The sequence below is a fragment of the Dermacentor albipictus genome, chromosome 3 (genome assembly GCF_038994185.2).
Source record: "Dermacentor albipictus isolate Rhodes 1998 colony chromosome 3, USDA_Dalb.pri_finalv2, whole genome shotgun sequence".
NCBI classification, from domain to species: domain Eukaryota; kingdom Metazoa; phylum Arthropoda; class Arachnida; order Ixodida; family Ixodidae; genus Dermacentor; species Dermacentor albipictus.
The window spans coordinates 38,068,970-38,085,374 of NC_091823.1; the positions used below are offsets into that span (position 1 = coordinate 38,068,970).

General features: G+C 46.5%; 1 protein-coding gene across 1 annotated transcript in view; it reads right to left on the bottom strand.

Annotated features, from left to right (window-relative positions):
• Positions 1-16,405, bottom strand: part of LOC135914212 (uncharacterized) — a 58,921-nt gene that overhangs the window by 2,369 nt on the left and 40,147 nt on the right. Inside the window, exons 6-9 of the mRNA XM_065446963.1 lie at positions 15,331-15,414; positions 14,034-14,172; positions 9,488-9,663; positions 3,128-3,318 (exon numbers count right to left, since the gene is read on the bottom strand). Coding sequence (XP_065303035.1) covers positions 3,128-3,318; positions 9,488-9,663; positions 14,034-14,172; positions 15,331-15,414 — 590 coding nt within the window. The remainder of the gene's footprint in view (positions 1-3,127; positions 3,319-9,487; positions 9,664-14,033; positions 14,173-15,330; positions 15,415-16,405) is intronic.

A 16,405-nucleotide genomic window follows, 5' to 3' on the forward strand; every position in this document is an offset into this window, starting at 1 on the left:
GGCTGGGAGCACTGTTGTCGCTTAAGCGATCTCGCCGCTAGGGTTAGCGGCTTTTGGGTCGGTTTAGCGACGTTTCATTTTTTTTTTATTATTGACTGGCGACTTTCTTTTCTAGTGACATGACCGATCAGTTGACGAAATTTTATAGCGACTTCGAAGTAAGGAAAGCTGCTCCAAAGATAGATTTATACGGCGCACTTTATTATTCAAAAAGCCCGACTAAGCGGCCCAAATTGCCTGTACGGCGCCTGGACTCCATGACCATGATGAAGCAACAGTTGTCTTCACATCGATGGTGTTCACATCAAGCGTGTGCTCCTCAGCACGGTGGGCTTAACAGGCTTTACATTGTGCTCACAATATGTAAGGAAAGCTGAGGAAATGGCAGCACTTCAAAGAATGTAATTAACCAATTCAGATCAACTCATTACTCTTATTTAGTGTCCCTTTGAGTGAGTGAGCTTGAGGCAGCACGCGCTTCCATACGTGCGCAGAGAAAAGTAGTAATTTTCTTTTTCTAATGCGAAAGCATTATAGACCCGCCGTGGTTGCTCAGTGGCTATGGTGTTGGGCTGCTGAGCACGGAGGTAGTGGGATCGAATCCCGGCCACGGCGGCCGCATTCCGCCCCCATCGAAATGACAAAACACCCGTGTACTTAGATTTAGGTACACGTTAAAGAGCCCAAGGGGGTCGAAATTTCCGGAGTCCTTTCCTTTTTTCTTTCAGCTCAGATTACACAGGCTTCACGCTATCCCTGTTTATCAAAGGGAAAATTTTCCTGTTTGTGAATCTTCCTCCACTTTGCGGGCTTCCACAGAAATTATTTCCCATTTCCCTATTTACACAATTTAGAGGGCTAGAACATCAGCTGCAACGGCGCCATCTGTGTTGTTTGGCATCCGTCTCGTACTCACGCTGTTTCTCAACCATGAGCTGAGTACACGTGTAAGAGACCCCGATTGGCTGACTTGCGTATTACGCTACAGCGAAACAATGTCCTCAACGAACAACTCTCGCACGCTGACGAGTGAAGTTTGTCACGCGTCGACGAAACGATTTCAAAGCCTGGCAGAGTGAGGGAGCCGGACATTGATTTAGAGATTGCCTACTTTACGAGTATTCTCGAGAGTGCCGAACGTTGTAGCGTTTGAAATCCCGCGTTCCTGCCACTCAGCGAAGCAAATGCTTAAAACGCTTTGTTATCTATACTTAAACAGGCAAAATTGACTTTCCCTTTATGACCCCGCAAAAGATCTTTAGTCCGTGTTAATCAGCAGAATGATAATAATCGAGGCGCTTGTATTCCCTAGTTTTATTCAAGATGATATAAACGTTTTGTCAGCTTGAAGCTCCTTATGGCGATATTTCAGAACAAGACTACAACCGAAGGACTACGTGTGGGACCTAAGTAAACGAACAGAGCCTTTAAAACAATCCTCATAGACACATTCTTATAGGAGGTAGACGGATTTCAACGTTTTCAAATACTAATCAAATACGAATAGTATGTATAATAATCAAATAGGCGTATTCTGAACAAAGAAATATTGACTGGATAATTTAATAGTGAAACGCAGACGCATATGCATATATACAGGAGGAATATTTATTTTTCTATAATTTGGAAGCACGCCTGCGCTGATTTGAAACGTGTACAGCTAACTATCGGGAACAAAGGATCAGTTTTAAGAAAATATCACCAATTGTCATTAACAAGCTGCACGAATGGCCTCTGAAAGTCCTTAAAGTCTAAGCCTGGTTGCAGACAACCTTTCCAAAAGGTAATGGTTGCTGCATAAAATGGAGCTTTCCAAAAACACTAATTGGTTGCCGAAAAACAATCAGAAGTTGTAGGGGAAAAAGAACTGCGGAAGCCCTTACGGGCTTTAAACAAGTATCAAAGGGCCCATTGCAATGGAGACATCACTGGTCGCGACGTAAAGGTTAGTAATGCTGCATGGTTAGTTAGACAAAAAAATAAATGACATAAAACAAGCAAAACTGATAGGTGATTATGTAGGCTCACGCGGCGAAAGTAAAAATAAAACTTGCATTATTCATTCTGTTTCTGCACTGCTTCTAAAACTGCTGTCGCTGTCTCACTTTTGATAATTTAGGGTGCTTTGTTTAGCATACGGATAAGAGTACCAAGACTCAACGGTCGGTTGATGCGAAGTATTGGGTTAGTTTCACTATTCGAAACAACCGAATAGCTCATTTTCGAATGTTTAATTTTTTTTAATATTTGGGGTTTTACGTGCCAAAACCACTTTCTGATTATGAGGCACGCCGTAGTGGAGGACTCCGGAAATTTTGACCACCTGGGGTTCTTTAACGTGCACCTAAATCTAAGCACACGGGTGTTTTCGCATTTCGCCCCCATCGAAATGCGGCCGCCGTGGCCGGGATTCGATCCCGCGACCTCGTGCTCAGCAGCCCAACACCATAGCCACTGATCAACCACGGCGGGTATTTTCGAATGTTAATACGAATACGTAGTGTTTAACATCCAATTCGTCTTCGAAAAAGCAGATTTTTGCCCGCCCGTACTTTATAGAAAAGCGATAAGAGAGTGCGCGCGACGTTCGAAGTGAGCTTGATTTTACGGAGTTCTTTTTTATTCTTCTTCTGAGCGAACAGTTGTATGACGTTTGTAGAGTTCGGTGCTGTGTCAGCCTCACTATGCGTCCATGATTGCGATTTTATTAATGTATCGTATTCGCTTGCTATTTGCTGCGCACTTTATACACGTGGAGCCACCGAGTCACGCGGTACCGCGACATCTGCGCAAGATCTCTCCCATATCCTGTGGCAAATGCGCCATCGAAACTCCCCCAAGCACGCTCAAACCATTAATTAGTAGCGAGGAGCTGTGGGAGACGGCCCTGCGCAGCTCCGATCCCACCCTACAGGACCGAATCCTGAGGTGGGCTGAGGAGGTAGCGGAGGCCTACCACGACTGGTAGACGGACGTCTATCCACATAATGTGGTGACGGACGCCTGCTGGGACTGGAGTACTTAGACCTCCCCCCCCCCCCCCCCGCCCTCCCGGCCCCTCCCTTCTCTTAAAAGGGGAATAAAGTTCAATCATGCATTCAACGCAGGGCGTAACAGAATCACTCACTTGTCTTGACCGTCGTCGCTTCCTTCGGTGTTGGCGGTGCTGGCCACTTCCAGGAGTGGCCGCGTCTCAGGGACGGGGCTGATGATGAGCGCGTGGTGCGAGTTGTGGATGGCCACGGCACCGCCCGCACTTCTCGCGTCAGGAGCGAACAGCCTGTTCTCCGTGTTCCCGTCTTCTGCCTTGCTTAGGTCCTGCCAAAGGATAATAAAAACAAAAACAAAAAAGATCCCTGGCTGAGTGACTCTTTGATTCTCTCAACTCAATTATTGGTGACCATAAATCATCGGCCATTAAAGGCCGTTGGCATATACTGATAACAGTCGCTATATAGAAGTGGTAGTTGCAGTAGTAGCAGTAGCTAACTGTGTTTAACATCTCATTGCTGCTGAATGCCACAATATAAAAATACATGAGCGTTTTTGCATTTTTCCCAGATTGTAATGCGCCCTCTGCGCCTTGGACTTGAACCCCTGAACCCACGTTCAGCATCGGAACGCTGTAGTAGCAGCATTAGTATCAGTAGCAGTAGTGTACCAGCACTATCAGTAGTCGTAGTGGTATTATTAGTAGTAGTAGAAGCTGTTGTAGTATTAGTAGTAAATTGACCCAGCACTATAAGTAATAGTAGTTGTAGTAGTAGCAGCGGTAGTGGTAGTATTAGTAGTAATAGTAGCTGTAGCAGGACTATTATCAGCAACAGCAGCAGTAGTAGGAGAGAGAGAGAGAGAGAGAGGGCTCTTTATTAGAAAAACAGAGAATTTTGCCGGCGCGTATATAACCGCTGGCATGCTACTCTGTATAGGGATGGGGAATGGGATTAAAAGATTCCAGATAAGAGTGGGAGAAAAAAAAAGGATAAAAATAAATATGAAATGTCCTACTGGACCTGATACTAATTTTTACAGGTGACATGGCGGGTAAATTTAGGCTTTTGTATAGGAAGGATGCAATTCTTAAAGCTTTCCTATTTGACCAATTTCTGTCAGGTATTTGAACAATAAATCCAAAACCCGTCGCTGTTTCGAAGGGCCGGGCATTGGACCTAAGATGGTCGGTAACGTTAACGGTTCGGGGCAAATCATGTCCATTTGGTGCTCAAAAAATTGTCTCTCGTCGCGGTACGCGGGGCATTCTAGTAATACGTGCTCAATTGTCTCTAAGTTGCGACAGTTATCACAGTATGGGCTAGTGGTAAGTCCTATGCGGTACAGATAATTGTTCGTGTATGCCATGTTCAGTCGAAGACGATGGTACAATGTCTCTAAGTGTCGAGGAAGTGGTCGTGGAATTTTCGGTCTCATTTCTGGGTCAATGTAACGTAGGAAGGTGTCTTGGTGAAGCGGCAGATTCAAGATGCGGTCTTTTTCTTGATAGGCATATTTTTTTGCCATAGTTGAAGCGTCGGCTTTTGTAAAATATGTTCTTCTGAATTTGCGGTATTGGAGTCCATTTCTGGCAGCTTCGTCCGCTCTTTCATTTCCCGAAATGCCGGCATGGCCAGGTATCCACTGGAACTTTATGCAATGCCCAGCAATCTTAGCCCTGTGGTGAAGATAAGCAATGTCAAATGTTGCTGGTTGATTATTGCAACGCTTGTGCCTGTTCCATATACTTTGTAGGGCTGCTTTTGAGTCTGTGAATATCACCCATGTCTTTGTCGGCTGCTGTCGAAGTATATACACAAGGGCCTCCTTAATGCCATAGAGCTCCGCTGAAGTAGATGATGTCGCTCGCTCAAGACGAAACGAGAATCGTTGTCCTGTAGAGGGAACAAAAAGTCCGCATGATGAACGATGTGGAGTTGTAGAGCCATCTGTGAAAATGTCCGTTGCGGCTGCGTATTCTTTGTGCATATATTCTAAAGCTATCTGATAAGTCGCTGCTTGAGGCATTTTCTTTTTCTAACTGATTCCAGGTATGTATGGCACGATTTCCAGTGGGGACAGTGTCCATGGAGAAATGTTTCGCGGCATAATTTGTGACGCCTGAGCAGGAATCGAAATAGATATGCTTCCGACGGCCTGCCCAAAGCTGGATGTCGCACGGGTTCTGGAAATATCCTTTAAAAAGTGATTCTTCGTATGAATGACGTGGCGGAGGTGTATCCGAAGTGTCTCCTGCGAACATAGCACTTCCAGAGGCAGGCATCCGGCTTCTGCTACAGTCCCTGAGCGGGACGACCCCTTCGGAAGGCCAAGACATACGCGAAGGCAGTTGTTTCGTGCTGCCTCGAGTTTTCTCTTGCTTGTGGGAGACACTTTGTGCAGGATCGGGAGGTAATATCGTAGTGTTCCGTCGACGTAGGCCTTATGGAGGAGCACCATTGATCGACAGTTGCTGCCCCACTGTGATCCGGCTAAAAATCGGAATACGTGCGACGCCGAGGAAATCTTCTCACTCAATTTTTTCACTTGGGGCGACCATGTGAGGTTCCTATCGATCGTCACTCCAAGAAACCTTTGCGTCTTGACGTATGGAAGGGCGCGACCACTCAACATTAGTGGGTATTTTTCCATACGCCTCCGCGTGAAAGCCATGGCAACGCTTTTGTCGGGGGACAATTTCAGACCCCTTGGATTTAGGTAGGCCGATATATTTGCTAGCGCTCTCTGGAGGCGTTGTTGGGTGGTACTGCGGGAACGCGCCGCACTCCAAATGCAGATGTCGTCCGCATACAGTGTGATTTTGACGCCAGGGGGCAGGTTTCTTTTCAGATGGATGAGGACTAAATTAAATAATATCGGGCTTAACACAGCTCCTTGTGGCACTCCCTTCTCGACGGCATAAAGCGCTGTGGGGCCATCCGGGGTACACATGAAAAGTTGGCGTCCTTGAAGATAGTCTGCAATCCATGCGTAGAGCCGTCCTCCAAGACCAAGAGTTTCCAAAGCGTCAAGTATCGCTGTATGATAGACCGAATCATATGCTGCCTGAATGTCTAAAAATAATGCAGTAGGTATGTTTCCAGAGACCAATTCCTCTTCAAGTGATGAAACCAAGGCAATGACATTATCAATTGCGGATCTATTTTGCCGGAAGCCATTCATTTCCTCCGGGTAAACTTTTGCAGTTTCCAGGAACCAATTTAGTCGTTTGTAGATCATTTTTTCGAATAGCTTCCCTACGCAGCTAAGCAGAGATATGGGTCTGAAGGAGGCGTAATTCGTTGGCTGCTTTGATGGTTTCAATATAGGAATGACTTTCGCAAGCTTCCATTCCGTAGGAACCTCCCCAGTTATCCATGAGGCGTTGTAGTACTCCAGAAAGCGTAGGCGAGATGTGTGGCATAGTTTTGCGAGCGCTTCATAGCTCACGCCGTCATGGCCAGGTGATGATCGCTTGTTTACGTCGCTGATTGCTGCCGTGAGCTCTTCGATGGTGAATGGTAATTCTAAGTCAGGAAGGGTAGCTCGAGGTGGACTAGGCTGACGACTTGCAATTTGCCGCAAAGGTTGTGCCCCGTTGGAAAGGAGCCTGCAGTACTGCTCTGCCACCTCTTTCAGGGATGCGCGTTCATGTAATGAGAGGGCGATAAAAGGATAAAGCTGTTGCGGCTCTTTGCGAATGCCTCTGACGACTCGCCAGATTTTGCTCAGCGGTTGTCGTATGTCCAGTGTCCCACAAAAGTCCCTCCACCTTTTTCGGTCCAGTTTGGTGAGGTAACGTCGTATATGCCTTTGTGCCCGTCGACAAGTTCTGAGGTCTTCGATATTCTTAGTACGTAGAGCCTTCCTTTCGGCACGCCTTCGAATGGCACATAACCTTTCAAATTCCTCGTCGTTTGTTGGTACATTACAATGCTTAGTGGCAGAGCGGGTACTTTGTTTGAGGCAATGAGCTATTGTCGGTATTATTTCTGTATTTGTAGTCGAGGCTGTGATTCCTTTGTCTATGGCTGCTGTGTAAGCTTCCCAGTCTACCGACTTCAGTTTCACTTTTCTGGGCGACGTCCGAAAATGAAGGGCAGAGATTAGGATCGGGTAGTGATCACTACCTCGAGTCTCGAAATCTGTACACCATCCGAACATCGGGGCCACTTGACTTGATACGAATGTGATGTCAATGCAGCTAACAGTCGTCGGATTTTTCAGGTACGTTATGCTGCCATCGTTCAAGGGCTCTATATTGTATTTTGCAAAAAGCTTCGCCAGCTTGGCACCCCGACCACATGTATGTGAACTGCCCCAGATCTCGTTATGTGCGTTGAAATCGCCACAAATAATATGTGGCGACTGAGTGTTTGTCAACAAGTTTTCCAATCTGGTCACGTCGAAAGGTGATCCTGGTTCCAAGTAGACGCCGATTAGGGTAAACACTTTGGATGCAATCACTGTGGTTGCGCAAATATATTCGTTCTTGTCATGTGGTGTTACGTCAATCGCAGAGGCAGGTATGTCGTTGCGAAATCCAACGAGCAGTCGGCTAATTCCATTTTGTCGTCTTGAATGATGAAAATAATACCCCTTTATCCTAAAGTGCTCGTCGACGCGAGACTCAGAAATGACTAAAAAAGGGAATCGGTACACTCGCGTAAGATGCTTAAAGTCTGCTAACTTCGAGCGCAATCCGCGAGCGTTCCACTGGAATATAGTACATGTGCGGAAGTGTTTGTTGGTGGACACCGCTTGTGAGACGATTGTTGGCGAAGCCATCGTTGCTACTGCGAAGAATCACGGCTTTGCGCCGTGAAAGAAGACGACACTAGCGGTTCCAAAGCCAGGATGGCCTCTACTTCAGGGATGCTCTTAAACGATGGGCTGGCACGGAGAATAGCCTTGAGTGCGGCGAACTTCATGGGAATCAGCACACTTGATATCTCATTTGCAGTGCTACCATCTAACGACCTTTTTTGGTTCTTCCTGTTCTTCTGCTGCGACCTTGAGGACACTTGTTGCTGTCGTGGGGTTGAGGTTATATCACTTGAGGGCATTGATGGATTCGTTGCAGTTGAAGGCCTTTGCTGGTTTTCTTTCACGACTGAGGCGTAGGACTTTTTCAAATTCGTGTCGCTGCGCTGCACCGTGTCGTGTTGCTTTTGGTTTGTAGATGTATACATCACATCCGGATTCGGTGGTGGTTCTCGTCGTTTCCGTACTTTTCCTTGGATTTGCTCCATAGTCCGTGCAAGAGTGGCTGATTTCTTTTTAGGACACCCTCCGTATGACGCAGCATGCTCAGCTCCACAGTTTGCACACCGAGGCTGGGAACGTGACGTGCACTCCTTATGCGTATGTGGACCAGCGCATATCTTGCAGCGGATGGGGCCTTTACAATATTTCGCTATATGTCCGTGTCTTTGACATCTGAAACATTGAGTAGCAGACCCCATGTATTCCGTCACGGGATAACTGCAGAATCCAAGCGACACTCGGTTTGGTAAAGGGGCGTCCTTAGCGAATTCCAGGATGACCGAGTGTCTTCGGGTTTCCGTTACTACGCCATCTTCGTTAGGGACGTAGAAAACTTGCCTTTTAGCAGATATGACGCCTTGTTCGCTCAAATACTCCTTGAGGTTGTCATCTGAGTACTCAACAGGAACGTCCTGTATCCTCCCGTACGTGGCAGAGTAGGAGTATGGAACTCGAGCTTCTACAGGAATGCCCGATAGATCTGTCACTGTGAGGAGACGATTGGCTGCGGGAAGTGTAGACACTGTCACCATGAGGCTTCCATCCTTGTTGAGACGGTGGCTGAGTATCTTTTCTTGGGCTGTTGTCACGACCGCAGAAGCCAGAAGATTCGGGTTTACTTTCCATAAGCTGCTGTCAGGCTGAGTTGGCTTGAATATAACAGGAACACCTGCGGCTCTTTTCTTTTTGTAAGAGACAACAGTGAAGGCTGTCTGATCCATCTCTTCGTTGTCTCCTGCAGATTCTCTAGTGTCGATGTCATCTTCACGTAGCCTTTTCCTTGCTTGCTCATCTTCTCCGTGGTCTACAGAAGCAACGTGCTGACCTGATTGCTGATGGCTTGCGACGGATGCCATCAGAGCATCACGAAGGGCGGCCGACGGCGGAGGCTCGCCTCGCTGCTTCGGTCCGGTGCGCTTCGGGAGCCGCTTGCTGTGCTTCTCTCGCAGGACGGTGACCCCCAGACCGGCGTTCGGTGAAAGAGGTGCACAAAGAGTAAAAATGAGCTCTACACTTGCTAAAAAAGACTTAAAATTACAGACGGGCGTTCGGAAGCGAGCCTATCACTCGTCGTCTTCCAGCAGTAGTAGGAATTGTTGTTGCTGATGCTAGTTGCGCTTATATATAGCGCACGAAAGAACTGTATCTCTAGCGCGCCGTTTTCGATGTCGTCATTATTGCAATTAAGTACCATTGTCGCTGTCGCTGTTGCTGGAACATTGCTACTTACCAGGACGCAGGAGCTTGCTTGGAAGTCAGTTTCGTCGCCCGATGGCTGCAGTGAAGTTTCGGCGGTGGACATGTGCATGCCGCTTGAAAGCTCCTCGGGGCCACCGGCGAAAGCACTCGTCGCTTCAGGAACGATAGGGTGCGGGGTGAGCTTGCTTCCCGCGCCAGCCGGGTTCTCTGTGCGAGCAAAAGGGTGCGATGTCAGAACGTCAAGCCAACATAATATCCTATATTTATCTGCATTGCATTACTATCTTCAAGAAAGAGTCAGAAGAGTTTACCTAATAATAAGGACCGTCAGAAGAGAATGCGACTAAAGGACTTGCGATGGCAAGGCATCACCTCTCTTACGCCTGTGGCGGCTCACGAACTTACGCAGTTGCTTACGAACATACACATAAAACACCACGTCAGTGTGTTTGCGTGCTCCTCTCGTCTTCTCGTCTGGTTTGTACTGCACTAGTACTACAAGATGGCAGTCCAGCCCGCATTACAACACTAACTTACGGACTGCGTACTGTTTTTGCGCATCAATAGTCGCTTGAGGTGCGCGTTCTTGAACTTGCGCCAGCAAGGCGCAGATAGCGCTCGCCTTCGTGAAACCTCTGTGATTTCTTCGGTACGGAATTGTGGCGCTATCTAACGTGCACCCGGCGAGTGACGGCTGTTGCCTTCGCGACAACAGCGCACAACTTTGCGTTTCTTATCGTGTTTCCTTTTCTTGTTTGTTTAGCGGGGAGATGGGGGGGGGGGGGGGGCTGAATTGACATATGACATATTAGAGGCTTCAGGCAAGATGGCGCAAACCACTGCGAACTCGGAACCTAACTTGTTATCACAAGAAAGATTTTCCATGATCGCAGATCTCGGGGGCACTGATGACAGGTAAGGGCTAATTCACACCGGCGATTCGCAGAGGTCGCGCGACTCGCAGTTAGTCGAAAATAGTCGATTTGGTTGAAGAGCGGCTATCTCAGGTCATTCTCTCGGGCGCTATATTTTCTACTCGCGCGCCTGCGGTTGCAAACATACTGAACCAAATAGTAGCACAGGGACCGGGCGATTGCATGCGCTGACGCTTATATCACGTGGCGATGATGGTACCAGTAGGCATGAGCGGCAGCGATCGCGAGACTTTCGATTGAAGACGGGCAAGTAGCTTGCTAGTGTGAACATCGGTCACCCTGAGTCGCTCCTTGGTCGCCAGTCATGGTCGGCCACGCAACCTCTTTCAATCGCCGGTGTGAATGCGCCCCAGCAGGTATCAGACGTGAAGCTACCCGAATCAATGCAAACACCAAACACACTAAGTACAGCTCGCTATCGCAGGTAAAATGCACGATGCTCTGGGCGGATAGCCCTTTGGTATTCATCCGGGGTGGCACTTCCTTTTATAAGTATTTTATTCTAGCTTCTTTTATACACTAATGTGGTTGTTGTTGTTGTTGTTGTTGTTGTTGTTGTTGTTGTTGTTGTTGTTGTTGTTGTTGTTGTTGTTGTTGTTGTTGTTGTTGTTGTTGTTGTTGTTGTTGTTGTTGTTGTTGTTGTTGTTGTTGTTCCGCATGCTTACAACTTCCAAATTACTAATCCTTTTGTCTCAACCAGCAAGCGAAGGACTAGCAGTCATTTGAGGAAAAAAAAGCAGATAAGCCGATGTCCACCCTAGAGTAATTTGAAACTTCCTTCGTATAAGGCTGTACTATATTTCAAGTGCTTCGAAAACCCCTTGATCTAAAAACTTAAAATTCGCATAGCATACTACACCTGACGTGCGATGAAAGGTGAGGCACACGCCGCCGCACGACTAGCGAAAGTGCACGAACGCACGAGTCCAAGCCATTTATTCGTTTAGTTTAACTAAACACTGCCTCCACACGGAAAGTCACAATCCGCTTGGTTGCTACGAAAACGTAACGAAAGGCACAACGAAGAGACAGTCCACATATGGCAAAAAGTGCCCTCGAAACAGGATTCGTGTTTCGAACACAGCGCAGCCTTTTAGAGCGCACCTGAAAGACGAGAAATCGCTGAAAGCACTAGTCGAACAGAAAATCATCGATGAACAAAGACCATGCGGCTGAAGCTTGCATGCTGCCAGTTTCAAAAGCACTCGCTCGTCCTTCTTTCAGACGACGTCTATTGCGAACAAAGCCATGGCTTTCTCAAATGTCGTTGTGTCTCGCGTTTGCTAAACTCTATCCTAACAATGAAAGTTCATCCACGTGGCCACGTCATGTTTTGTTTTTGTTTCTTTGCTATTTTCGAGTAGGGATATTCTACTTGAAAGAACACAAAGAACAAGTTCCGAAACAGTGCACAGATGTGCTGGAGGTAATAAAGCTACCTCGGTAGCATAAGCGATGAGTAGTATGATATTAAATCATTGGTAGCATTACGTGTCGATCTTGCATCGAGCCTGCATGAAGGCGTAAGTGTTTTGTTTGACAATAAAATATGAAACCATTCGAATGCTTCACGGTTACATAACCACGGTGAAGCTGACCGCACATGTGTATGCTTTCACTCGTGCGACTCAGTAAATACAGCGTTTGAATCACAATAAAAGAGAGAGAGAGAAAGAGAGGCATTACTTGCCACGAGAAAAAAAATGAAGTCATAGCAAAAACACTAAAGGTAAAGTAGGAAGCAGGCACAAGGGCAGCTCGGTGCTCGCCTTCAGAAGAATAGCTTGAGGTCTGTTTTACATCTTACTCTTTTCTTTCTTCCTTTAATTTTTTTGTGTGTGTACGTGTGTGTACCAGAATTTCATCCGCGCGAGTATCATTGGTGCCAAGACCATTTAGTGCTGTGATTAATTTCACCGCATCTCTCGGACATGGAATACCAAGAAATATTTCTTATTTTTGTTGGCTGTAAAACTTAAATATAGACTGAGTTTCAGCCAGCTGGCAACGCCACGTATACACTGAAACAAATATAGGGAAAGCTAAGCAAAGGAAAATAGAAAAAAAATGATGCTACGTGTGAGAACAGGGGCCGCAAGCAATAAAGTGAAATCTTCAAACAACAGTTCACCGCAGGGACGGCAAAGATGTACTTCGGACATCTATCTGGCCCGATACTGATCACTGAATGTGGCTTGGCACCTCTCTTTCTGTCGGTTGTCTTCGTAGTTTTGCTATAGATAAGGCTGCTGTTACCTACTCCCTTACGTGTCTCTGTCCGTGTTCCTTCTCTAAGCATTTCTCTCGCCAATTGTCAACACGCCTTCGCCACCGTGCTTTGTAAGTTTGATATAAAAGAAACTGATCCAATTTGCAGGCTGTTTCAACATTGCCATGTACCATATATAATATGTAGGTTGTTGGAAAAAGCAATCTGCCAGCACTTACTTTCGCTCCATTAAACCATCCCTGCAAGAGTGCTCAAATTCTTTACTTATCTTTTACATGTTGCACAAAGCCATATGAATCCCTGCTTTCCACAGTTGTATGCTCTTCCTACTCAAGCTTGCATCAAAGTATTCCAGGTCTTTTATAAGCGCGGTCGCGCGTCGATGCAGTGTGGGAGATGCGAATGTGCTTAATTGAAATAATGACTTTATTTCTAAACCATTCCAACATCCGAGCGACAAGTTGTTTGGAATTCGGAATTGGCACTTGCATCGTACCCGATGGACCACGCTCTGAACTCAAAATCAGCCTTAAAGCTATCTGTTGCAAAGCCGTTTTGCTAGGAGACAACAGGAGGAGGAGGAGGAGGAATAAACTTTATTTGTGCACAGCAGATTTGAGACCTAGGCCTCTACCTAAATGACGGCCTCGAGCCCTTGGGCCCTGGCGGCATCTTCGGCCTGCTGGATTGCCTTGCGTTGGTCTTCCGGTGCACAGCTGAGCAACGCGGTCTCCCACTGCTCTCTGGTTTTAATTATTTTATTCTGTATGGGTGTACGAGGACAAGCCCATACCATGTGTTGTAGGTCCGCCCTTTCTTCACAGAATCTACATCTATTCGTGTAAAGGTCCGGGTAGTAGCGGTGGTAGGCCACCGGGTTCGGATATGTATCTGTTTGTAAGAGGCGCCATGCCGTCGCTTGCCGTCTATTTAACGAGGAGTGTGCCGGGGGGAAATGGGCCCTTCCCAATTTATAGTGTTTGGTGATCTCGTTAAAGCTGGTCATCCGGTCTCTCTCCGTTCCCAGTATTTGTTGCGTGTCACCTGCTCGGCCTGTCAGTTCTCGAGCCAGGTTGTGCGCTATTTCGTTCCCGGGAAGGGAGGAGTGTGCGGGTGCCCATATAATGTGAATGTCGCGATCTTCACGAAAGTTGTTTAAAATTCTGAGTGCTTCCGGCGAGATTCTTCCTTTTGCATAGTTCTTGACTGCTGTAGGAGACAACAGCAACAAAAAGAATTGAGTTGTGGGGCATCATCTCCACCAGCTTTAATTGAGTCCCAAGAGTGTTTCGAGATTTGAAGGTCGCACAGCTCTGAAAGATTAGCTTGCCGCTACAGCATTAACTACAACGTCACATCTCGTTCACTCTCAGTGGCCAGTGGTGAGTATATCGTTCTGTGTGACAACTCACCACCATTGGATTGGGTCACCGCGCTGGTTGAAGTCTGGCTGACCTGCTTCGAGTGCGGCTGCATGCGACTCGGCCAAGTGGCCACGCTGCTCAGCTTCGAGCGTTCCCCGCGATTGTTGTAGCCGGAGAGCACCGGGAGCTGCGGGTAAAGACGTGTATCGCAACAGGCGAACAAAGATGAGCTAATTTGATTATAGTGAACGAGATAGATAGATAGATAGATAGATAGATAGATAGATAGATAGATAGATAGATAGATAGATAGATAGATAGATAGATAGATAGATAGATAGATAGATAGATAGATAGATAGATAGATAGATAGATAGATAGATAGATAGATAGATAGATAGATAGATAGATAGATAGATAGATAGATAGATAGATAGATAGATAGATAGATAGATAGATAGATAGATAGATAGATAGATAGATAGATAGATAGATAGATAGATAGATAGATAGATAGATAGATAGATAGATAGATAGATAGATAGATAGATAGATAGATAGATAGATAGATAGATAGATAGATAGATAGATAGATACGAATAAAAAAGATTAGAGAAGCACAAACTGAGAAAATCGCGTACACAGTCGAACAATAGCCGGAAGCGTTCTCAAAACTTCTTATGTATGTACACTTGTAGTCCTGTCATGCCGACGGGTAATGTAGGACGCACATGGGCAGTGCGTGTGTCTTAACAACAGGCTACCTCAATTGGTGAGGCGGTAGATGGTGCGGTGGTACTGTTCGACACAGTCCACCCAAGCGAGAGTACATCTCACGAGATTACAGCATAACCATGCGATCTGCCTAACGACGCGTTGGAACGTTGATGGCTTGGACTGTTGTAATCTACTGGAAGCCATCAGAAACTATTGAGATGTGTTGAGATTTTTCGATGTATTGTTGGGCATGACTTGTGCAGCGGATCAAACGTATCTTGCGTATACATGTGTTTCGCGATTACGCGTCCTAACGATGCCATACTTTTAAAATGTAGCAACAAAGGCTCACATGCGGAAAGGAAGCGAATGCGATAACATCTGCGCGAACTGTCTCGGCATTTTAAGGGAACCGAGGAGGCCCCAGCTATTGTCCCGCCTCGGCTACGGCCTTCTTTTCCGAACACGACACCAAACCGAATGAGAAAGACATGTCACTAGCACGCCTGCGCATTGTGTAACCATCTAATGCGCGCATCCGAGTGCATGCCGTTCACCGCAAGTGACGCCATCTTCCTAAGTGCGACAAAGCGAAGGTTGCGGTAAATGTTCTTTCGTGCAAGCTTACCGCGGCCCGACTCTTTTGTCCCATCGCTCTGCGTCCCACGGCGTACTCCTGGTATTGAGAAAGCACGCACAGAATGGCGTATATCTGCAAAAAAAGAAAGACAAAAAAGAACGAGAGGTTTCGGCACCAAACGCATCTCAAAGTGGTCAGCGGCAATGTCTTATTAGATGGCTCGTACTCACGTAGAAAGAAAAACAAACTCGGAATGTTCAGCCAGTGCCGCATTGATGCTTCTAGCTTGCACTTAACTTAACTAACTAAAAAAATACTTATTTACGGGATTGTCCACCTACGCGTCTGAGATTCTGAAAATAAATTAAAATCGTAGCTACACAGGCTTTATCCACGCAGGTACGTGACTCGCATGGATAAGTTATTTATTGTCAATTAGCAACAGAAATTAGGCAGTAGTTGTAAACGTATCCGCACGAGATATTTCCACCCTGTGCGCACACCTTGATAAATGTTCGTTTTGTTTTTTAGATATGTACATTTAGCCCTCCAGTCGAAATTCCTTGCAGGACACGTCACCGGCCAGCGGCGTTGATTAGTTGTCTTCCTTCGTCCTGCTTATGCTGTACAATGCGGTGCACTTTTAGACGAGCGAAAAAAAAATCGAGCGCGTACTTTGACAATGAATCAGGCGTGTGTGTGTTTGCTGCGAGAATTCAAAGTGCCATAACCTCGAATGATATTTGAAAAGATGGCTTCTAGCTAAAAACTTGTGGCCGCAGTAGTGACCGAAGAGCGCTGATAGCCCCGCCGGCCTAATAAGAACCACATGGCCGTCGGGCTATTGGCGTAGAGAGAGATGCGTATTGAATGCGTGATGTGTTTTTCCAAGCGGATTATAGGCGAAATTCTGAAAATCACGTTTTATTTCAAGTTCAACAATGTAGTAGTACTGCAACGTACCACGCGTACAGTGTTCGCATGGACTCGGTTCACATAATCGTTATTCGGAAGCGTTGCACAGCTTCGCGGGCTTCCTCAATGAGTCCGTTAAATCTCCGGCCCGATGCTTCCTTGAACTGTAAGATGTGCTGGCACCTTGAAGGAAGCACCACTTCTGCTT